Source organism: Semicossyphus pulcher, unplaced genomic scaffold (genome assembly GCF_022749685.1).
Source record: "Semicossyphus pulcher isolate SPU_LCO1_2020_fin unplaced genomic scaffold, fSemPul1.0.p SCAF_15, whole genome shotgun sequence".
NCBI lineage: Eukaryota > Metazoa > Chordata > Actinopteri > Labriformes > Labridae > Semicossyphus > Semicossyphus pulcher.
This window is the reverse complement of record NW_027211659.1, coordinates 25480765-25505786: the sequence shown is the minus strand read 5'-3', so window position 1 is coordinate 25505786 and position 25022 is coordinate 25480765. Positions and strand designations below refer to the sequence as shown.

The 25022-nt window shown below is 41.5% G+C and overlaps 1 protein-coding gene across 1 annotated transcript in view; it reads left to right on the top strand.

Moving 5' to 3' along the window:
• The first annotated feature begins 3521 nt into the window (after positions 1-3521).
• Positions 3522-25022, top strand: part of LOC138592842 (G-protein coupled receptor 39-like) — a 34519-nt gene continuing 13018 nt past the window's right edge. The window contains exon 1 of the mRNA XM_069663726.1: positions 3522-4305. Coding sequence (XP_069519827.1) covers positions 3522-4305 — 784 coding nt within the window. The remainder of the gene's footprint in view (positions 4306-25022) is intronic.

Sequence of the window (25022 nt, the reverse complement as noted above, 5' to 3'; positions counted from 1 at the left end):
GAAAGACTTTGCAAATCATATTTGATTAGGGTTGTCTGTCATACTGAAAAAAAACCCATGGAAAACTTGCACGCTCTGACAGAACCATCCAATTACAGATTGTGCTGAAGGAAGCAGAGCCCTTTTAACACATTCGCCCCTGCAGGGCTTTCATTATGTGTTTACCTGAGCAACAAAAGGCACCTGCTTTTGCAGAAATTAGTTTGAAAAGGATGCAGAAAATATCCTTCCACATAATGGTGTAAGAAAACTGCTCCTGGTTGTCAAAGGACAGTCTGTATTTTCCTTTCAGCTGCATTATGGATAAATACATTCTGAATAAGCCCCCAAAAAAAGTCCCGTGGAAAAGGAACAGGGCTTGTGAATGCCTGCAAATAATCACATTTAGACTGTTGGCCTAAATGTAAAGTGTATCTGCTGTTACAGAAAGAGGTTTAATATACACTCTTCCAGAAGCATTTCAAGTAAAGTGTGTCCCTTTTAGTCTTTGCAGTGTGAAGCAGAGACTTACATGCATAAGGTAATTTTCCTTGACACCTTTTCATGCAGTAACCCGACCCACATGGGCTCAAAGCTCTCCTGATCTCTCCAAAACATGATCTTGTTTAGTAATATATTTAAGCATCAGTTAGGTCCTTCCCATTTTATTAATTCTTTGTCCTTTTACATCAAACAGCTGTGAAGTATTTCCAGCTCGCAGCACAAACTGCCCACAGTGCGTTCATCTCAAAGTCACAAAGTCGATTTCATGCAATCTCTTACACATGATCGCCTCATTATTGAGATATAAGACACGCGGTGTCAAGCTGTTTGTAATTACACACAGACATGAAGCGCAGATAATCCAAATGAGATGCGAGACATAAATGAGGAGGCTCATAACGAGCGATCAACCCTGATCTCTGCTGTTTCACCTTTGACTGTGAACATCTGTCTGACAGGTTGACGCCCTGCAGAGCACTTTAATTAAAGGTTTCAGACAATGTTCATCACAGTGAGAGGCCACTTCAACTCCAACCGTTTATCTAATCAGGATCAGCATGTAGACGTAATATCATCTCTGTTAAAGCAGATCAGATCTCACAGGCAGCCAATGTTTCGATCAGTGTTTAAAGAAAAGAGAGTTTTGTTTCACACGGTCATTGTCTTTTTACGTGATTAAGTCATAATATTATGAGCAAAGCTGAAAAGTTGAACTTTAAACATCAGATTTTCATTTTTCTTTGAAAGTGGAAATTGTGAAACTAAATTCTAAATGTTGTAATTTTGCAGTACAGTCAAATTGTTTAGAATAAAGGCAAATTCAGGGCGCCGGTTTAGCTCAATGGTTAAATCGTGCCTCCCATGTACAGAGGCCAAAGTCCTCGATGCAACGGCCCCGGGCTCGACTCCCACCCTCGGCCCCTTGCTGCATGTCGTCCCTGCGCTCTCCTCCCCTGTTTGCGACACTTTCCACTGTCCTGTCTCTAAAATAAAGGCATAAAAGGCGAAAATATTACAATTTCAACGTTGTTCTGAAAAATCTTTACACTTTATTTATTATTTTCAATATTTTGGCTTTATTCTCAAATATTGAAAAACAGTCCCTTGATTGTTGTGACCTCGGATGCACGGTGGTGCAGTGGTTAGCGCTGTTGCCTCACAGCTAGAAGGTTACTGGTTTAAACCCCAGTTTGGGAAAAGTGGGCCTTTCCGTGTGGAGTTTGCATGTTCTCCCGGTGCATGCGTCAGTTCCCTCCGGGTACTCCGGCTTCCTCCCACAGTCCAAAGACATGCTCGTTTGGTGACTCTAAATTGCCCACAGGTGTGAGCGTGAAAGGTTGTCTGTCTCCATGTGTCAGCCCTGTGATTGACTGGCGATGAGTCCAGGGTGTAACCCCGCCTTTCACCCAATGACAGTTGGGATAGGCTCCAGCCCCCAGCGACCCTGAACAGGATAAGCGGTATAGATAATGGATGGATGGATGTTGCGGCCTATAATGCCTGATTTCTAAGCATCGATTTTTAAAGTTGCTCTCTAAGTTGGGATGTTTTGAGGAATTTTATTCCGTGTAACACTTTAAACATTTACGGTGAGCGACAGTGAAAAACGCCGCACTAAACAATCTGTTGGCTGAGTTTGTCTTCTGACATCTTTCCGTGTCAAGATGCCAAATAAAATCATTTCAAGTAAGAATTAGAAGACACTTAAGTGAATAGCCATGAAATGCTCATTTCTCACTGTGCGTGCTCATTCAATGCTATCCATATGAGCAACGGAGAACCTACGTGTTAATGTTGTTTATTACATTTACGCTGTTCTACTCTTTATTTCGGCTGCTGTGGCAGTAAAAAACAATTGATCGTGATGTTTATACAACATGCAGACCTCAGTGGATCAATATTTTGAAAATCAAAGAAGTGAATTTCAAATCTGTGTGAAATTTCGGGAACGCAACATCACAACTTCCTGGAGGGAAGCATTTTGGACTTTCGATTGTAGTCTCACATTACTTACTTTTCAACTTTATTATAAACCTCCTCACAAGAAAAAAGGCACTAACACTTTCTTATTCACATTTCTATTTTCTCGTACCACAAAATTAAAGAAAACATTTCGTCCTCCTCATTTTTTCCTTTGATGCCGGGCCCTGTTAGTGTTCTGATATGGAGGCCGGTGATATGGATGGAAAAATGTTTCCCTCCCTTTAACAGCTGAGCCTGCTTTATTTCCTCCCTGTTCCTGTTTGAACTTTAAAACTTCCCTGCAGTTACACTTTTCTTTTTAAACCCACAACTACACTCATTTTTAACTCCTCTTTCTCTGTGCATATTTTCAGCCATGCTTAAGGTGAAGGTTACTTTAAAACTATTACACTATGAGACTATTATATTGATAAACCCAACCAATTAGATTTATTTTGAAAAGCTAGTCTCAGCACCGCTTGAGTTTATTTAACTATATTTCCAATCTTAACTATCACTAAGAGTAAAACAAAGTGTTTGTTTGAAGGGAGGCCCGTAAGTGCTGGTGATAAAACCTCACGCTGCCTGTTTGTAGTGTTTAATGTTTAACTGCCCTGTCTGCTGAGGTGGGAGGAGGAAATTTGTGTGTTGTCGTGTGTTGACTTACACTTTGCTCAGACTGAAGTGAAACCACTCTGGACTCGAACACACTCTCTGGGATGTCAGATGATCGAGGATGAAAGGAGATGGACCAGACTTGGGGAAACAAACTGGACTTTTGAGTGTAAGAAACTGAATATTGAGAACGTATGACTGAAGAGTTACTCATATTTTCCACTGTGGTGTGTCATGAAGTGATACTCCTCCTGTGATGTAAAGTTTCCTGTTCATTCAGACACTTTCTTTGGAGATTCAGGGATACTTCAACACAAAGAAAAGTCTTCGGTGTGGGTTGTTATCTTGGAAAGCGGCTCACCTCTGGATCCCGGCTCTAATCAGGGACTCGCCCTGCAGAACTGATAAGCTCGAGGAAAAAAAATCAATACCTGAAAATCTGATCTCATCACTCTGTGACCATGAGCGAGGAAATGGAGATAGCAGACGAGAAGGACTGGCATGAGCTTGAACCAAACTACCCCATTAAAATCTTCCTTACGGTCCTTTACAGCCTCATCCTGGTGACGGGTATTGTGGGTAATTCAGTCACTATCAGAGTGACACAGGTGCTACAGCGCAATGGCTACCTGCTGAAGAACGTGACGGACCACATGGTTAGCTTAGCATGCTCAGATTTGTTGGTGCTTCTCATCGGCATGCCGGTGGAGCTCTACTTCGCCACCTGGTTCCCGTTCACGTCTGCTTCAGGTAACGCTTCCTGTAAGATCTACAACTTCCTGTTCGAGGCTTGCAGCTATGCCACCATCCTAAACGTGGCCACGCTTAGCTTCGAGCGCTACACGGCGATCTGCCACCCGTTTCGCTTCAAAGCCCTGGGTGGAAAACGCACCACTGGCCTCATCACCTTCGCCTGGCTGGCGTCCGTGCTCGTCGCCCTGCCTTTGCTGGTTGCAACGGGAACCCAGGGACACATCCCCTTCCTTGCGGACACACCGGTCCAGAATCTGACCTTCTGTACCAACCTGAGGGAGCACTGGGTGATGTACAGGGTCAGCATCTTCATGGCGTTCCTGATCTACATGATCGTGTTGATCTGCGTGGCCTTTATGTGCCGGGCCATGATCGTGGTCCTCAAAAGACCTTTAGGATCCAGGGATGATGACAACAACGGGACTCAAAGAGCACCAAAGCACGAAAGCCAAAAGGTCAAGACGGCCAGGAAGCAGACCATCATTTTTCTGGGTAAGTCGTTGTTTTAATATCTAAAAAAAAACTTCTTCCCCCAGCTGTGTCTGATCAAAGAAGTTGTTTTGGAACTCTCTGCTACTCTGTTTGTATTGAGTGGTATCTGATTGGGCAAGAGGCATTCCATGAGGTAAATGTGTAATAATAAAAAATAGCTGGTATGTGATGACGTGTAAACACACACAGAGTATCAAGTGTTTAAGTTCAACACTTGCAAAGCTGTTGTATAAAAGCAATATCACGCTCAGGGTCGTGCTGTTGTACTGAATATCAGCATGGCTGTAATCTGGTCCCAGATAATCACTGCCATGCTGATATTCAGTACAACAGCACGACCCTGAGTGTGATATTGCTTAAATACCATGAGGTAGGAGGTTACGAAGAACAAATAACTTTGTTTCTTTTATTATATATTAAAGGTATTTTTTTACTTCACTAGAGAATGTATTTTCTGACTAAATGGACTGTACTTGTATAGCGCTTTTCTAGTCTTTGCGACCACTCAAAGCTGCTTTTACACTACATATCACATTCACCCATTCACACACACATTTATACACTGATGGCAGAGGCTGCTACGTAAAGTGCCCAACTGTTAATCAGATATCACATTCGTGGCCATGCCACCGGGAGCAATTTAGGGTTCAGTGTCTTGCCCAAGGACATTTCGACATGTAGCCTGAGGGAGCTGGGGATCGAACCTCCGACCATTCGATAGAAAGACGACCAACTCTACCACTGAGCCGCAGCCGACTACTACTTTACTTTTACTCCCAACATTTTAACACAAATATCTGTACTTCCTATTTCTAACATTTTCAGGCTTGTTTCTTTAGCTTCAATGTATCTGAGGGCAATTATTATTTTTTACTCTACTTAAGTTCAATACCTTTTTCAGTCCAAATGGATGAGACAATGACACAGAAAAGACAAATCCTTTGCCTATCACTTTTTAATTCTTCAGTAAATGGTAGATGAGATGCCAGACAAATTAATTTCCCTTTGGGGATCAATAAAATTGTTATTGTTATTGTTCTAATACAAGATGGATAATTACATGACAAAAACAACGTAAGAGACCACAAGAAGATGCATCTAATGCGATGTCTGTGATGGACAGGAGAACTTGTAGCATGGATGAAAGATGCTGTCGATGTTAGAGCAGATTCAGAGTTAAGTTTAATTATTGTTAGTATATTAAGTCAAAATTATGTGAGTTTAATCGTCTCCCTAACATGAGGTGAGGTTCAGTTTTGCACAGAGACAGCTGGTAGAAATGTCCTTCGGGGGACTACTTTTTACTGTGAGTACATTTCAAAGCCTAAACTTTTCCCTTTAGCTTCAGTAAAGACGTTGAATCAGTACTTCTTTGTGTACTTTTGCCATCTCTGGTATGCTGTTTAATACCCCTTGCTATCCAAGTGTCCACACAAGAGTGAAAATCTCTGAAAAGTGTGAACAGAAGTGGTATTTTGGGCCTTTATGTGTCGTGTGTTGGTGTGATGTTGTTGTATCAGCTCGCTGCCTGGGATGTGGCGACGTGTCAGACGGCCTCTTCCTCTGTTTACTAATGTTGGAGTCTGAGCCACAAGTGGAAGGAAGAGAGACGTAAGAAAGTCCAGGCTGAGTTTCCGATGTCGTGACCATTCAATGATTAATTGCACATATTATTACACACACTGCTTTTGTTTAGGGCGTGTTCTCAGTCTTAGGGATAAACTATCTTGTGTAAGTAAGACATGTTTAGTCCTCCCGCGTTGTACAAGCATGATTCAGTGAAACAGCTCTAGAGTGATTAGTGCTGTATTTGTCTCAGAATCTGATTTGACTGTTCAATACGGTGCTTTATTTTTCAGTTCAGTGCCACGCCAAACATCTGTATCAGCCTACATGATTCTCATTTTGTTACCTGTAAGACTCAGATTCATCAGATATTGTCATATGCAGCCACTGACGGCCTCTTTTTGGTGTGTGAAGTCAGGTGTCTGTTGTTTTTAGCTACATCTTTGATCAGGAGGTAGGATTTTAGTTAGCCAAGTAGCTAAAGTTAGGCCTAAACAGCTTTATTCAGTGTTTGTTATCTGTATTAATCAGCAGGTATGTTTGTTGTGAAGGTGAGAAGACCTCTGGGGATGATTTGGTTCCTGGTAAAAACCTTGTAAACCAGCCAGCAGCCCTAGCTGACGTCCTGTCTGTGCAAGAGCCTAGAAGAATCTCTTTTTATGGTTAACAGCTTTATTCAGTATTTTAACTGTTTTTAATAACCAGGTCAGTTTGTTTTTGAGAGAAGGAGATGTCTTTAGATAATTTGGCTTAAAGTAAAAAACCTAGTCTGTGTTCATACTGAAGCCAAATGAGAGTCAACTAGTTATCTTCTCAACGATTTGAATCGTTGATTTAGTGTGACAGCTCTTAAAATAACTCAGAACATGCAGTTACTGACTCCAATAAAACTTAGTCTTAAAGTTGTAATCTCAAAGATCTCAGTTTGGTTCTCTTTGGTGACACCTATGACGATAAACAGTAATTGCGGGAGCACACTTCCCAGATATCCAGACAGTGCTGCATGTCTGACGTCCACGGTTGGCTCCAGTTGTAACTCTTGATTTTCCTGGCTGACGGTCGCTTTCCTTTTTAGACTGTTTGCTTCATCTGAGCGTCGAATTTGTTTCTTTTTCTTTGGATTTTCACTTATTTTTGAATGCAGAGGCTTTCATCAGTGGGCCATAGGCTCAATCACCATTGTGTTACCTCATTCGATGATAGATAGTGACTTAACAGACATTTATTTCAATGAAAATCTTTAAATATAACAAAAAATAAAGCTATAAAGTACCCACAAGGATAAAAATAAAATAAGAGAAACCCCACAGAGACCTCTCAGTGAAGGAGTAGTCGGGTGTTCAAGCGGTGCCAAACCTGCTAATAATTTTCTGAATCTGATTAAATTTTAAAAACAGAATGTGCACAGTGTGAGCACTGGGGTGGACATCAACACGTCCTGGTCCATTGAACATCATCCAGCACTGGACATGAAAAGGGAGAGATGTTAACAGATGCTGGTACGTCCCTCTGCAGAGAGGCTGAAATGAAATGAGACCGGAGACACAGAAACATGCAGCAGACAAACTCCCAGAGTCCCAGCGTCAGACAGCAGAGCGCTCACAGAGAACGAGAGCACATGAATAAACAGAAAACACTGACAAGGAGCCGGACACACGGGAAATAAACCACAGGCACAGGAGGAGGAAGCTGGCAAAGATCACTCGCTCTGTGTCCCTGCACTGTTTGATATACAATTTGTTATGGCTAAAACGGTTACTTAGAAAAGAATGAAAGGCAAATTTAATCTGAGTCTATCAGAGTTCAGTATAAACGCCTGCAGTTGTTGCAGATGTTCTCTGTGCCTCTGGGGCACAGCCACAAAAGCTGTTATTTTAAATTAGATACCTATTCATCCTAACAGATGATGTGTGGTAATTAAACCTTGGAAGATTATCTGCTCATTGCAAAATGTCCTTGGAATATTGACACCAAACTCCCTAGGTTAAAGCAAATTTGTTCTTCAAACTAGTTCAAAATTCAAATTTGGCTACATGTGCATCAGGTATTATTTCTTTATAAGACGTCTTAAATAAGACAAATAAGCTGTCCAACTGACACTATAGCACATGAGGCCGGGAATTACAATCTAAAAGTCCAAATGGTAAAGCCTAGCAAATTAAAAAGAAGCATTTTTCACTCATAACTTGGCACTTATTGACATCAAAATAAAAAAATAAAAAAGATTTTTTTAATGTTTGGTTTTTGATCTAATGCTTTATAAAAACATGTTTCTGTACACAAGGACCCCCATTTGGATCAATACAGTAACTGCATGTTCATTTCAATTTTAACAAGCTTAAAATATTCAGTTTAAAGCGACAATCAGGAAGATCTCAGTTTCGTTCTCTTTGGCGGCACCTATGGCGATAAATGGTAATTGCAGGAGTACACTTCCCAGATATCCAGACAGTGCTGCATGTGTGACGTCCACGGTTGGCTCCGGTTGTAACTCTTGATTTTCCTGGCTGACGGTCGCTTTCCTTTTTAGACTGTTTGTCTTCATTTGAGCGTCCAATTTGTTTCTTCTTCTTTGGATTTTCACTTCTTGTTGAAGTTGTATCTGTAGTCATCCATCTTTTCTTTGTTTGTTCAGCCATAGTAGATTACTGTTTACTCGCAACACTTACAGAGACCGGAAAAGCAGCCGCTTAGCTCTGCCTACCCTCTCTGGCAGACCAACCACTGCTGGCTGATGGAAAACGCGTCACTAACTGGGCGCAACTTGTGAATTTTTTCCGCATCAGTGGGCCATAGGCTCGATCACCATTGTGTTATCTCATTCAGCGATAGATAATGACTTAACAGACATTTATTTTAATGAAAATCTTCAAGATTATTACTTTAACAAATTGGCTGTATTTTGATTGCCTGTCAACAATCCCTGATGATGACATTGTACACAACCTGCACCACACTAAACAACAAACACTAATAGCCAAAGTGAACAACAAGATGCACATTTATTTAATTTTGCAGGAAACTAGATGTTTCCTTCTTGAGTTGTTGGAAACCAAAACCTTAGTGAAAGACGAAAGAAAAATACCATAAACTGGCAGGTATTCATGCTTAACAAATCTGTCTGAAACTGACTCTTAAAGTTAACATTAATACTTTTGTGAGTCCTCCAAGGCTTTTGAAAATCTGCCTCTCTAATTGAAGATGAGAAACTTTGGTAAATAAAGGCAGCATGCTGAGAAAAGGCCTCCTGCAGCTTTGTGATAACCGTCGTACATCCCAGCTGTTACCTGCAGATGAAGACTAGAAACCAGTTTTAAAATGAGTTTGCACATGGCGGTGAGGCTGGTGCACAGAGGTCTGATACACCGCAGGTCACAAGCAGATGTCATGTTTGTAGAAATCCGCAGAATGATCTATTTGAAATAAGAAGCACGCATAGAGACGGCAGCATGTGATAGTCTTCCTTCTCCGTACAGGTGAATGAGTCTGATGTTTATCATGATCTCTATGTGAGTGTACGTTTTTTCACTAATGAGACCTCAAACACGTTTAATTCACAGTGCAAACAAACATTAGTTAATCTGTTGATGTCGTGCAACTTCTGTGTCGTGCCACAGCACACATCCTCCCGCTCTGTGTTTGAACAGTCGCCCGTGATGTCATGTTGAATCAGTAAAATAAATACACCTGCAGAGCTCTGACTCATTGTCCTGGAATTCATTGTGCACTTTCAGCTCATTCACACATTTTCATGCTGTTGATTTTATTTCCCGGTTTGTTGAAGTTGAAGTTTAATAAAGTGCCCCAAAACATCTAATTATTTATTTACTTGATTTCTATGTGGAGTTTGTATCTGTAAGGATTTCACAGCTTAATTAGTTGAACACAAAGAATGCTCTTTTTCATGTCACCTTGGAACACAATGGCCCAATCCTAATCTCCACACTCACAGACTCCGAGGCCCATCCCTGCTCAGTGTGTCAGCGCTCAGTGCTGTCCCACTGTCAAACCACCGCGAGGGCTCTGATGCAGACTTTTCAATGCCAAATTACAGACTTTCCGTGAGTCATCTTATTAATTTATTTATTTGTATTGAATTAGGACAGTGCACATTAATGTATGAGCAATACGCTTCAAAGTAAATATGCTGGAATTACCACAATAGCTACATTTCATCCGTAGCCCTAAGGCCTATATCTGCAGACTTTCCTGAGGGACTTACCCAGAGTTCATTGCGAGCTTGGTGTATTCAAATAATCGTACACTGAAGTAGTCTTCATAAAGTTTGAACAAAAAAAACAACATCACAGGTGACAACATTTAGGCTTAGTTAATCTCTTTTATGGTTATTTACAGCACGATTGTAGAGTCGTTTATGTTTTTCACTTAAACATTGGAAAATGATAAACATTAATGCCTTTCCAATCTCGGATCTCATCAGTTATAGTCTGATGACGATATAGCCTCTGGGGACAACGGTGAACATGGCATGAAGCCTCCAGTCAAGACTTCCTTTTCCGCGTGCTGCATTGTTTACAGAAAAAGAACCTGTTTTTTCCTGCATACGCCGCAGCCTGCTGATATATGATACAAAACTACTCGTGCTAAACCAGAACACTTGCCATCCCTAAAATCCATGTCCCTGCCTACAGATTCAACATTTCTATGTCGAATTGGTAAATAGAGATTAATGTCTTTCTTGCTATTGATAGTTTGCTAAAATATACTGGTATAATCTACATGTGTACTGCCACGAGCACAGGCTGTTTAGCTTTGATAACTTAACGTTTGCCAACCCCTTGCTCCTCTCAAACATCACCCTCTCGTCCAAATTAGGTCACTTCTGGCGTCAGAAAACAAGAGGGAAAAAAATAGGTGGTGTCACGGTGGCTACATCCATTAGTTATACTGTCTATGGTTGAGAGGCAGTTGCTTTTAGTGTGTCTGAGGGAGGCCATAGTGTCAAACTTTGAAAACACTTGGCTTAAAGTGAGCAAAAGTAAAGTGAATGCCATGCTTTAGAAGTAGGTTTGAATAAAACAAGAAATACAATTGCTTATTTGATCTTTTAACCCTGTTGGCAGCTTGAGGAACTAGTTTGCAAATTGGCCTTAAAGCCGTGACAGAAATACTAAAACACACTCTAGGAAAATAACGATAAGACACTTACTAAAACTGATACCAGCACTTTGATCCTAATTTATAGCTCTGATAAAGCAATCTTAGATGTTCCTTTGAATTTTAGATGCTTCATCACTAAAGGATTGATCTCCCCCTGACAGAATATACAGTATGAAACCTTCACACTGTTGAGTGGTAAGTACTGTGACCAGAACTAAGCTCAGTCCTCAGGACAGCCATGTTTCAGCCACACTGAGACGTTCAATCGGCCTCCCAGCGTCCTGCAGAGCAAAAACTCATGATGGATTCCTGCTGACTTTCTGAAAACTCCTCTGTAGTTTATCTTTGAATGAGACTCGGACATATTAAGGGATCTATCTGAACACAAAAGGTTAGTTTTTATTCAGATTTAAAAAACATATATATTAATGAAGGAACATTATATTCCATCAGACACTAGTTTGTCACTGCTTCACTACAAGATTTTTCCTGGTACATCCTCACCAGTAAAGATGAATTTAGCAGAGATGTGGACTTGAGACTTGGTGACTTGGACTCGAGTCAACTTGAGTCACTGTTTTGATGACTTGCGACTTGACTCGACAAAAAATAAATGACTTGAGACTCGACTTGGACTTGAGGCATGATGACTGGGATGACTTGAGTGTGTTCATAAGTTTGAATGTTAGCTGTTAAAATGATCAAATTCAATGTTGTCAAGTTTCTGTCTAACTATCAAGTATGTATGCAGCACAAACTGGGAATAATGATTGGACGACTCAAAAAGCTCCCGGGATGTGATGTGTCATGATTGGATGACTGGCTGTCAGTCAAACTCCTCGCTATGGCAACACGCAACATAAAAGCCCCCAAAGAGAAGCCTCATCATTCGTACTCGTTACTACTCAAGACGGTCTCAGAGCAGACCATCATCATGGCTGCGTCTGTGCCAAGATAATACAGATACAATTCAGTGTCATACTTTTTGAACAGGTTATATAAATTGGCCAATAATATCATTATGAGACGAGCTGCTAACACCTTGTGTTTTCTCTTTATAAAGACAGGATACTACAGATAAGAGAGCTGGATCTTGGGCGGGAAAAAAGTGACTTGACTTGCCTAAACTAAGGACTCGACTCGACTTGACATAACTTGTGAGTTAACTTGACTTGACTTGCCCAAAAGAAAATTACTCGAGACTTGGACCAAATGACTTGAGACTTACTTGGGACAACACTGGAATTATGTATTTGACATGATTCAAATAGAAATAGAGTTTCTGTGCTCTGTTGATGTCAGATAGATGAAGAGGGAGGGGTCAGTTGATTATAAAAACACTTCATAAAATGTGTTTTTCATCCATTTGTCACAATCCTCGCTCAGCTTTATTGCCTGAAGAAACATTCTTGTTTCTCTCCCACAGTTTGGATGTCATCATGATGGAGGTTTTTATTGTAGCTCACAGCAGATTATCGTTCATGCTAAAAGGCGGCTCCATAGTGTAAACACAAGACTGATGTGGAAGTCTGAGACTCAAACCGTCAGCCCTGACTGATTTTCAATCAGGCGACTTGTACCGTCAGTGTGTGGTAGTCGTTTATACACACCATTTGTGTGCTTGTGTTTTATCTCAGCAGACACTGTGTGGGATGTTCACAGCACACACTCCGTCTTCACACCCCTTCACACACGCTTTATTGCTCCACTTGTAACCGACAGACTAGAATATTGATGTGTGTATAAATATTGATGAGCACAGATACAGTGTGGGTTTTCTTATGGTTGATTAAGAAGTCATGATGCTGAGATATGTATCCCTGTATTGGACCCAACAACAAAGGACACTGCAGCCTTTATGAAATATTTAGTTATACAAAACTAATCAATAACAGTGTGACCAACACTAATCACACAGCTCGTCACAGCCACATTAATATCATGTCTACCAGGTGTTGATTTAATAAAGATTGAACATTAATTACATAGTTAAAATCTGCTCTTTGCTCCTTTACCATTCCTTTCCTCCTTTTTCCATCTACACACTTAGCAACTCTTCACTGGCTCCCTGTTACTATCACAACAGATTTTAAGGTCCTTCTCCTTAATACAGTAAACGGTGTCCTTAATGGGCCAGGACGAAGCTACATTGCTGAGAGTCAATAGCTGTGTCACATTTGGAAGGCTCCTTCAGATGCGGCTAACAAATGCGTCCTCCTTTTCCTGGACCACAAAGGATCCATCGGGTGCATCCTTCGTGGAAGCCCGATGTATCCCGAGATTCACTGCACCAATTCAAATGAGATGGCGAATAGCGGCGATACAAAAAAAAAAAAGAAAAAAAGAATATAATCATTTAAGTCACGTGACGGTAATTATCATAGTGAGTTAGCCAGGTAGCTACCTGTTGCTGGGTGATGGGAGCGACATTTGGTGACGCAAGGGCAAGTGCAGGAACAGCTGGTGACGCAAACAGGAAATCCTCCGTAGACCAGACCGTCCCTTTCAGTTCAGCCTCAGCGTCTACACAGTCAACGAATGACTCATCCTTCGTAGCCGTTGTCCTTCGAAGGATGCGGCCCCTGAATTGAGACATGGCTAATCTTTGTCAATTACACCTCAAGCTTTGGCTCAAAGTACTTGGGAAGCTAGCCAATTATTGCTTTGGAAAACAAGCTTAAAGAATAATTTCTTTACTTTAGGCTTTGAACTGCAGCTACAGCCCAGCTTCCCCCCGTGAACTTTGCTTTGCACTTAAGTTCTGCTTTTTAACTCCTGTAATTTACTTGATTTTAGGCCGTCTTGGTAATTAAAAAAAAATATATATACTATTGTTATTATTCTGTAGGTTTTGATTTCACCTCATGTTTTGCACTCATCTTTATTTTTTTCATTATTTCCTAATGGTAGACCTGAAGTTCTTCTTAAAGTAGATCCACTGTGAGTCTCGACCTTGTCTGGTTTATTTCTTTTTGGATGCCACAGCTATGTGTCCGAGCAAAGATAATTGGACATGTCACATGAATAATTCAATTGTGGTTGAATACGTGTTTAAAATAAGTGAATATAAAAAGGAGCGAATGAGATCTATGTCTGCTACAAACTAACCGTCCCTTTTTTTATTATAAATATCAAGTGGGTCGTAGTTTTCTTCTTCTTCTTATTATTATTATTATGGCATGGTTTTCATTTTCATTCTGTCTATTTTCATGTCAAGCACTCCATGCTTGTAATCAGTGTTGGGGGGTGATGTGTTACAAAGTAATCCAGACTGCTTTTTTGTTGTAACAAGCAACGTAACGTGTTAGCTCTGCAATTCAAGTTTATCCATTAAGGGGAAAAATAAATGACATATTTCTCTTTTCCTTTTGTCACCACAAAAGAAGAAAATCCCAAAAGCACTGTTTCTCTTTCTCTCCTACTTCTTGGCAACTCAACTAGCGAGATGTCAGAGAGGACAGCATTCACTTTGTGGAAATATTCAAATTATTTTGAATGTTTGGCTGAAAGGGACGAGAACAACATGACGGTGAAATTTAAGTTGTGCCTGGAGGATTTAAGAAGCATCTGCAGCTAAACACAGCTCCACAACACTGGGGGGACTAAGAGCCTGTGTTGTATTATTGTCATGGAGACAGCTGTGCCTAATACTGTATGCCTCTGCCAAGTTCACTGTCAGACTGTTAGCATTATAAAGAGCTGTAAAGGTTATACTGCGTCTGTCATTCCGATTATTAGGCTGCAGAGTTACAGATTATGGGCCGTGAACGAGGTGATGCAACGACGGTACAGTCGATACATCTAATAGACGTTAAGGCGTTACTTTTCTCTGTAGGTAACGCAGTAATGTAACGTTAACGTTACCCAACACTGCTCCTTTTGTCCTTATTGAAGGGCACTTTGAGCTGTCTGAAAGCAGCTGAATAAAAGTTTTTATTTTTTTACTTTTATTATCTAAACTACTCTAAAATTCAGAGCAGCTCAGTCCTCATAAATAACTCAAGCAGCAACACTGACAACCGGACTTCACCACCTTCATAATGGAATATTACAATTACTGAATATAACTGTGGGGTCACGACATCCGACGTCTGCTCGCATCAACAGTTTTCTCTCTCCTCCAAATGATCAGAGTGTGGATTTAAATATGAATTGTTATTGGGTGTTAGTGCTTTCAGTTCCACTCTGATGAACAGCTGAAAACATGACTCCTGTTGTAAGCACTGATGTCAGTTATCTTTCTCTCAGGTGGCAGCGTTCCTGTCACCGCTGCACTTTACCTTGAAATAACTTTTAATCCTCGGGCTCTGCCACTTCAGAGAGTAATTAAAAGAAGAGAGCATCCTTGTTAAGTTGCCCACACATCACGTCCAGGACACAAGGTTAATTGCTTTAGATTTTAGTTTTTCAAAGTCACAGGGAGGCGTCATTTGGAGATGAATATTTATGCAGCCTTCTCCTTCAGCCTTGGGCCTGTGATCTTTGACTTTTTGCAGAACATCTGTGAGGATGAATAGATGTGAGAGAAAGGTGAATAGACACGTTGGATAAATAAGTTAGCAGTGAGTGTTATTTTATATGATTCTTGTTGTGCAGTTCCTGTGTGTTATCACTGCAAGCATCAAACTCAAAAGGATGTAGAGAGCTGAGAAATGTTATAGGCCTTGTAATAGAAGTCACATAGAGTAAACTTTACTGTCCCTGAGGGCTCCATTGTCTAATGCCAGCCTTACACCAAACAACTTTTAAAGCACTTTCACTGTTGCAGATAATTTTCAGAATAAAACGGGGAACGGGCAACCATGCTATATTTAGAGCTGTAAGGGCCAGTTCGCCGATTTTCAACCTCAGTCCTATCATGCTGTTATGGGGAGCTAATGGCATTATGGTAGGAAAAAACTGTAATTTCTCTCTGTGCCTTTGGAGGAGGCTATCCGCCTCTCCAATGGGCCCTGGAAAACCTCTGCCAGACTACGTAAGGGAGCTTGCTGAACTACACTTCCTCAATCTAGGACACTCGCCTCCGATGTCTGCAGTGTTTAGTTGAAAAAACCACATACCTTAAATGTAATCATTTGTTCCGTGAGGTGCCTTGAAACGCTGCCTGCTCTCCTCCCAGACATTCCACATTTATAACTGAGTCATGTCTCGTTCAAAATCGTCAGGTTTGAAATTTTTTTTTGGGCGATCCACCGGTATATTCTCGTCATATTGCAGATTCTGTCCCGCTCTGAGCCATTGCCTGCAGCGAAAAGGTAGTATTTCACTCCAGCGTCTCTCGCTTGGTCAGTCCTTTCAGAGGAAGGGGCGCAATGCATGCTGGGTGTTGTAGGAATGTAGAATGGGCTAAACCACGAGCTGTTTGTACAACTTTATCCACAGCTATGGCGCCAATTTCAAATATTCTTGATTCTATTGTTCACAGAGAACAACAGCTTTGACTGACAGAGGCTTTTTTCAGGGGCTAATTTCTCCTTTAACAAGATATTTTAATAAAAACAATGTACAGTAATGTTAGCTTCTATAAACATAGAGGCTCTGATTATTTCCTGACTATGAAGGACCTCTTGTACCAGAGCATAGAGTGACTCTTTCTCAAGGGGCCATAACTTTGCTACTAGTGACTGTCAACTCAACTCAACTCAACTCTATAACACCTTTTATACAATCATGCAACCCAAAGCGTTTCACAAAAAAAATCATCTGGAGATGCAGAAATGTACAGTTAGGGTGAAAAACTCCATTTCATGCTTTCTAATGACATCACAAAGTGGCAGCATCAATAGATGAAAAAGTACAGGACCTAGAATAGAGCCCTGTGGGGCCCCAGCTGACTCCACCAGACTCCAGCTGAGAAACAAAGAGTCAGATATTGCCCATGGCTGGTTAGCTTAGACTACCAGCTTAACATCACCATCCAGACGTCACTGAGAAGTGATTCAGCCTCCCCTGACCCTGTTCGCCCACATCTTTAGCCAGCAGGAAAGGCATCATGCAGTCTCTTCTTGGGGGGCTTGAGAACAAGATGAACAAGACTTTGGAAAGTTTTTATTGCTTATGTGTAAGAAGCAAATAATTATCTCCAAATCTCCATTTTTTTTGCCAAATGTTTTTGTCATTCTTTTAGCTATGTTTTTGTCTCTACCAGCTTCAGATGGAAATGTCTGCCTAATTAGCTGTTAAAAGGTACACTAGTTACGTCTGTCAGACATTCAATGCTGTACAGTACATACAGAATTAACTTGGTTATAGAGTTACAGAGAGGTTAAAAGTGGTGAGAGTCTGAGAAAACTGTGAGATTGAAGGCAGAAAAACCAAAACAATGAGCTAAGAGAGGCTAAAGCTTTCATTGAGCTGTGAGAAACTGCTGTCAGGTTATCCAGGTGACTGAGGTTTGATTCCCATGAGAAACAAATAGTCAATGTTTACTTATTTTCAAGCTCTGAATCGTATGTGATGTAACGTATGAATTAATCCTACAATAGCTACGCAGCATTACCAGGAAGTGTTTTTGTGCCTAAACGTAACCAAACTGTGTCCGTTTTGCGAAGTTAATCAAGTATTAATTATTGTTGAATGTCCAAACCTTTGAAAAGGAGCTTTATTTTGAAAGTCTAACTGGACATTGCATATTTATTTTGCTAACTTGTCCTAAATCCTCACATTTTGAAGCCTAGGGCCACTGACCAAGCTGCCGAGCAGGGAGTGAGAATGTGTTGACAACGCACGTTTGAATGCTAGCCAAGTGCAGACATAGTTTTTCGGTTCCTCGTCATGCAGAAAGTACATCGGTAGAAAGGCAGTGGTACCAAACAAACTCAAAAAGCTCAAAAAAGAAACAACGTAGACGACCAAGCAGGGCTGTGAAATGACAGCAATTATTAACTTACTCAAACATAGTAAATTGATGCCATCTAACTTTAAGGAAACCTCAGTGGATTATTTCTAAAGATGATTCATAACTTTTGCAGGCTTCCTTTGTCTCGGTTCCCATCAGCCACTTTCCAGCGTTCTGGCAGAACGGGGCCATATCTCATGAACTGCAGCGACAGCCCAATTGCCTCCCATGAACCTCTCTCCCTGGGATCGATGGGGCTTATTTATTGTGTTGAAAACAGATCCTGACTCCCCTTCGGCCTGTTTCTGCTCCCTGGGTGGCCTCCTTCAAACCCTCTTACTATCAGATGTAAAATAAACCTGTGGGAGGATTTGTTGAGCCTCTTTGGGCAGGTGGATGACTGTATCTCACCGTCTCTCCTCCCTCGTCTCCTGGCTTCTCCTCTGCTTTGACTGACAGCTGCAGAGTTTAGTAATAAGCTCCTGAGCCCTGTGGCCCCTCGGCGGCTAACATTGCTAAAGGCAAGTGTTCCTGCGAGTGACAGGCAGCACTCAGCGAGCCGCCGGGGAGACGATCCTGCAGATGGCTGAGGGGGCGGCTGTGGAGCTCCTCGGTGTGTCAGCGCTCTGAGGGGAAATCACAGATTATATACTGTGTGGGTGTGTTTACTTATGTGTTTTACAACACCACACTCTGCAGAAACACACACACTGACACTGCAGCATGCCAGCGTTTGGCACAGACTCCTGGGACTGAAGGATGTTTGGATGATGGAGGCCGATCTGTTCCAAATCTCATTCTGATACTTTTCTCCCACTTGTCACGTAGTTTCCAACTTTTTGGCTCAACATGAAATATACATAACATTTTAAAAGTTCAGTTTGGCTTTTGCAAAGCAGCAAAATTGACACATATTATAATTTTTCTAACAAGGAGGGTGTAAAGGTCTGTAGCGTTGCAGACTGGATTCATGAAGAAAGTGTTAACTGATGATTCTTTGGCTGCTTCAGGTCAGTGGAACAAACTTTTAAAGATGATGTAAGCAGTTGACGATACAAGCAGCTGTATTAAACCTTGAACCTTAAATGGTGGTTAAACGTGTTGTTATTCTTTCATGTTCATTATATTTTGGGGGATTTTGTTTTAGACATTTTTAAAGAAGATTTAAAAAAGCGCACTCTTGTTGAAAAATCAGGAATTATTATTATAATTTTGTTTTTAATTTGGGGACTTCTCACTGAAAACCTGTAATGGGACCTGCTTTGGTGTTGCTAGGTGAAAGGTAGGGGAACACCAAAGTCGTATGCATCCTCTGGGGTCCATGAATATATGTTTGTATAGATAATTTTGTCAGCAAAGCGATGACCCGACCTACAGACAGATGTTGCATGTTTTTTTAATCATGCTCTTAGCATGATGGACCAAAACGTCCGTTTCCACCTTTCTTAGTGTCTCTGCAAACACAAGGATTAAAATACTAAGTTTGCCTAAAACCTTTGTTAAAAATTACAAAGCGAAGGTGAACAGTAACACCGTAAAATCCAGAATATAAATTGCACCGGATTATGACACGCAGTCTGTTTTATGGGGGGTATCCCAGAAGGAAATGAGGTTTTCCTCAGCTATCTATTAATAAAAATCTGTAAACAAGTTTTTTTTAACTCAATTTATATTCATTAGAATCACATTCAAAACACCCAACTTATCCTGACTTGGCCTTCGACTTGGTCGGGTGCAACATTTTAAGAACACATCGCTTATCATCACATCAAAAATAAAAGACATTTTTGTTTGACTAATTTTACTAACTCAGGGGAAGGACTCAAATGCAAACACGCAGACCGGTGATCAAAACTCAGAAACGATTTAATACCAGGCGGGGTTTGGGAAACAGATGAGCAGTCAGATCAGGCAGAGGTATCAAAAACATGACACAGTGAAAGGCAAAGTAAGAAGGTTAAACAGGGTCAGATCAGTAGTCAAAAACGAGAGCAAGGAAACAGAATGCTGGAACGGGAGACAGAAGTACAAACGAACTGGCAACGAGACAGGGGACGACAGAGGGTAAAATACACAGGGTAATGAGGGTGATGAGACACAGCTGGGGAGAGGACAATCAGGAGCAGGTGAGCACACGGCGGGGGAGGGGCATGACACAGACCTGGAACAGAGACCGGGGTGAGTGATTTCAAGATAAAACAGGATATACCAGACATGAAACAGGAGAAGAAAATAAAAGAAAACTTAACCTAACGGGCAGATGTGACACCCACAATACCTGCGCGTCATTTCTTCTTGCATGGCCTGAAGTTTAGCGTCGCACCGCCAGTAACAAACCTTTTTTTCGTTGACAGCGAACAGTTCATTGAACAGTCTTCCTGCATGACGATTTCTATTGCAATTAGCAACGTCTAAAACTGTGCCGCTTTTTAAAGTACCATTTGTTTTCGCCAAGTCGAGCTTGCAGTCCTGCTAGCTACCAGCGCGGTAGTTGAGCTGAGCCAACGATAACGTTGATTGTTGTGAGGATGGCGGCTGCACTGGCGATCACCCTCAAATTCCACAGTCAAGACATGTCCGTGATTCCACAGCACGCACCGCGGTCCGTCTCTGGAGCGTCCCAGAAGCGTCTCTTCGCTCTGCTCCGCTGAAGATACGCGCATCCAGTACGGACTCCTGTTTCTTTCTGTTTTCATAACAACAACACACTGAAATCTTGACAAATGATAAGTAAGTAGTGTACTTAGCCATGGTAGAAGCACAAAAGGGCTCGTGCCGTCTGATGGACCAGAAATGCGGCGCAGACGTAATGCGCCGGACACGGATCCTGTGGGATCCTGTGGGATCCAGGCATCACGACTGTGCATGTCCTTCACAGAGCTTTAACTTAAACTGGTCGCACTGGTGTATGGGACAAAGCCCACTTTACAACCATGGAACATTTATCTTACAAAAGGGGAAATAAAAAACTTAAATCAAAAAGGCTCCAGGGTCTCCAAGGCTGAAATAATAAACCAAAAAAGTCCCCCGTGCTAACTAAAATAAGAACCCTTGGGCCTGATTCCACTTATACTCTATGTAGGCAAATAGAGTTTCCTTATTGGCCCTTTAAAGGCTTCCTCAATGATATCAACCTGGTTCCTTTATCTATAAGTAATCAGAGGACAAAGGCTAAACAGAGCTGCATCAAAGGTGTCCACAACAGAGTTGCTACACTTCTGAGAAACTCATAAATTGCCGCACCAAAAAAGAAACCAAGGCTGTTAGAAAACTTAAAGCACCATAGACAATAACAATGACAATCAGAGTGAGAAATTAACAACTGATAAAAGATAATGTTTCGAGTGTTAATTTCTAAACCAGATCTGAATACCTCAGAGCTCCGTCTCTTCAGGAAACCATCACGCCTCTCCTCAAGTTGTAAAATCGCTTCCTTCCCTAATGAGGCCTTTCTGTTGTGCTGCTTGTTGCTGAGGGTGAAGCTGCAGGCACACGAGCGAGCGAGCAGGTGGAGTTTTTCAAAGTCCTGTGGGATGAAGCGCTTCAAGGAGCTTCGTCTCAATCAAAACAAACCGCCGTGTTTTATCTCATTCACTCTTTAAAGTCATTAAAAGGAAGGAGATGAAAACAGGAGATGTGCCCTGAAGGATGATGAATCACAGTAACATGTCATTCCTGCTAAAACACTTTTGGTATGTTTGTTGTGTTGCAGCAAAGTCTACATAATGAATCAGAGTGCTGCTGCCTCCGTGCGTACACTCACATTCTAACTTTTATCAGAGAATAAATTATTTACCAGGCATGAAACGAAGCGTACAAAAGAAACTTCTTCAATGACTTGTGTTAAGAATATAAGATACTAATATGTGAGATAAGATTACAAGGTTTTATCAGGGTTTACTGAAGGAAGAACACACAGAGAGGCGGTGGCAGTGAAAAGAGATTGATTATCAGATTTGCATTGATCAGGTTACCAGAGACATAATCTCTGTTTACATGTTTTAGTACGGGAAGTGTACTGGTTTCCGTCTGCAGTACGTTTGTAGTCCAATTAGTAGTAAAGCAGGCGGAATGTGATGACATCCCGGCTCCCATCAGGTAATCTGACAACAATTTAGCTTCTTATTAATCTCTACAAACAGACATCTGCAGCAAGTTCAGCTAACAATCTGTTCTAGATCAAAAATTAAACTTGAGAAGAATCTGCGTGACCTTGTGTCACGAAAGCCATTCAGCGTTTAGATTTCCCGATTTCCATGAATGCATCAGAAACGATGGCTCCGCCCTCTGTTCAACAACCTTCTCCTCTGTAGGACATACCTGACAAAGCTTCATGTTGACTTGTTACTAATCTGCATCTTGATGTTGTTATTTCAGCAAACTGAAGAGCCGTTAATTAAAGTCACTCACAATAAAATCTGTTTCTGTTTCCGCTTGATCCCGCTGAAGTAAGCCAGAGTGCAGCCTCTGTGTAACTTACTGTTTACAGTGAAACTGAGACTCAGCACTAACAGATGAACAGACGCTCCTCCGGGGGATGGGATGAAGTGACGCCGTTTATTTTGTAGACATATCTGGAGGGGAGAATTTTGCTTTGTTTTTGATCTTAACACACAGACGCTTCTCAAGCTGCTAACTGGACTGTAAACAAATGCAGCGCACGGAAAAAAGGAAGTCTTAGCAGGAAGTCCTTATCACTAACCGCCTGCTAAACCGGAAGGCCTGATATGTTCAGCATCATCGTCAGACTATAGCAGATGGGTTCCCAGATTGCTGGGACGTGATTGCAAATCTTGCTTTAAACAGTTTCAAATAAGAGAAATACATGTGTTATAATTACCAGGAGACAAATAGGGAGCAAATGAGGAATTAACTGCTAGTGAACCATGTGTCAATGAATTCATTCACAACATTTTATAGGGTACAACATTTAGATAACATTAGAACCTAATAGTTCCTAACCTAGTAAACACCCCAGACTGTATATAAGAACTGGATGGAGCCTCTAGGTTTTTAAGAGTAAAGTGAATGCATAACCCTTCGATTCGACAGGGTATCCGTCTCTGGTGCGTTCCACGTGCGCCGCAACCTCCAGAGTCGATCGCGCCCGTTCAGGTCAATGACAGTGATTCCACAGCATGCACCACGGTCCATCTCCGTCTAATTTTGACGGAGGCCGCTTCAAGCACTCGTCAAGCTGAACAGAGCAGATCGTTCTTAACAGGAAGTCACACACGGAAACAGCATACAGCGGCCGGTCATTTCATTTCATTTCAAAATAAAACACCATCTACAGACCGGTACAGGCTCCCGTTTTTTTCCGTTTTCATAACAACAGCACACTGAAATCTTGAATTTTGCAATTCTCGAACGATAATATAGTTCTCCTGGGACCTTGAGATCTCGCAAATCCAGCTGCTTGGGCCAGCGCTCCGCTGCGCTGCGGATCAGACACGTTGCCTGTAAGCAAGGGCTTGCGCTGTCTGATGGACCGGAACCGCAGCACAGACAGAATGCGCCGGACACGGATCCTGTGGGGTCGAAGTGCCTTCAACCTGCATTCTTTCTAATGGCCAGCAGGGGCGACTCCACTGGTTATAAAAAGAAAATCTATTGTATGTAACCAGATGAGATCAGTAAGTTTGGTTGTGTATCTTTGATGTTCAAATACAACACAATAATCACACACAGCAACAGTAATTACCAGATCAAGCCAGCGGCAGATCAGAAACTCTCTTGTTCTTCAAGGTAAAGTCCCTGTTTTTGTCTGGTGGCTTTGAAGACAGAGATGTAACAGCTGGTTTCTGGTTCAAAAACATCTTTCTCTTAAACAAAGAGTGTGTCCCTGTCAGAATCCTTTCCGTAATGTTGTCTGAATAATACTCTGAGCCTCGCAGTGGCAAAACAACAACTTTAAGTGGATGCAATTTGACAGTACACATTTACCCCCAAGGTTAACGTTACAGCGCTTACAGCCTGCTCTTTGCAGCTGCTGGGTGAACCAATCTACTGGAGCTGGTGTTAGAATAAGCTTTTAATAAGTCTAATTATGTTATGTTATTTTTCTTCATCCTTTTAGACAATATATACTTAAAAAGTAAAACAAAGCACAGGGGAGTGACACGGGGCTGCACAAGAAGGATGAACAGAGAACAATAGTGTTGCTTACTCGTTTTTCCACATTGTAAACTGAGACGTTCATTCTGCTTTTTGTTACTATTCAATAAATGAAGAATTGTTTCCTTTAATCAGAGTAAAGCCAACCTCTGCCTCAGCTCGCATCCTCTCCAGTATCGGTGTGACTGATTGAGGCGTGTGTGGAGTGTGCTGAATGGAGACATGATGTTATGAGCACACTCGATGCTGCAGCTTCTTTTAATTAAATTCATTCAAAATGATCACACTCAGTGGAGTGTTGTTCAGAGCTGGAGTACTTCCTGCTGGCTTTACTCTCAAGAACACTTCCTGTCTTGGGTTTGTCCCGGCCTCCTGCCTGTGTTTTGCTGTATTGTTGCCAAAAGTTTAAAAAAATCTCAGAGAAAAGTGACACTCGGAGAAGAAACTCTCTAAACTCTGAGATTAAAGTCGTACATTTGCCAGAAACAAAATCTAGGAAAATAGTGTCTCTAGGAACCTTTTTGAGCTTGGCTGGTTGGGGCTCACGGCCCCTTCCCTCCAGATTCACCTGTTTCTCCCCTCTGTTCTGTTGGCTCTGCTGCTTACACGGAGCTCGGTGCATATTTAGCCTGTTTTCTCTGCACACAAGAAGCAGCGGAGAAAGACTGAGCGACCCTCTGCTGCAAAAACACACGTTTCTATGCTCCCCGTTTGCCCCAGGGGTTACATCACTCATGGAAGTTACCCTACGACCTCATGACGGAGACTGAGAGGAAACAAACTACTTTAAATTAGTTTGGGTTTAATTATGGTTCTAATTTTTTAATTCAAGATCCGACAGCACAACTCGTTCTGAAGGAGACGACACGACACAACAGAAAAATGAAAAAATGCAGAAACTAGGGCCAGCGTATTCTCAAAAGATTTTTCTGGTAAATGTACGACTTTTACTAGAAATTTACGGCTTTAATCTCGAGTTTTTTCTCTGAATGTTCTTCTTCTCCTGCTCCGTTTTTAAAATGGCTCTAATACGCTGTTGTATTAAACAGAAATTACCAGTCACAAAAAATATCGC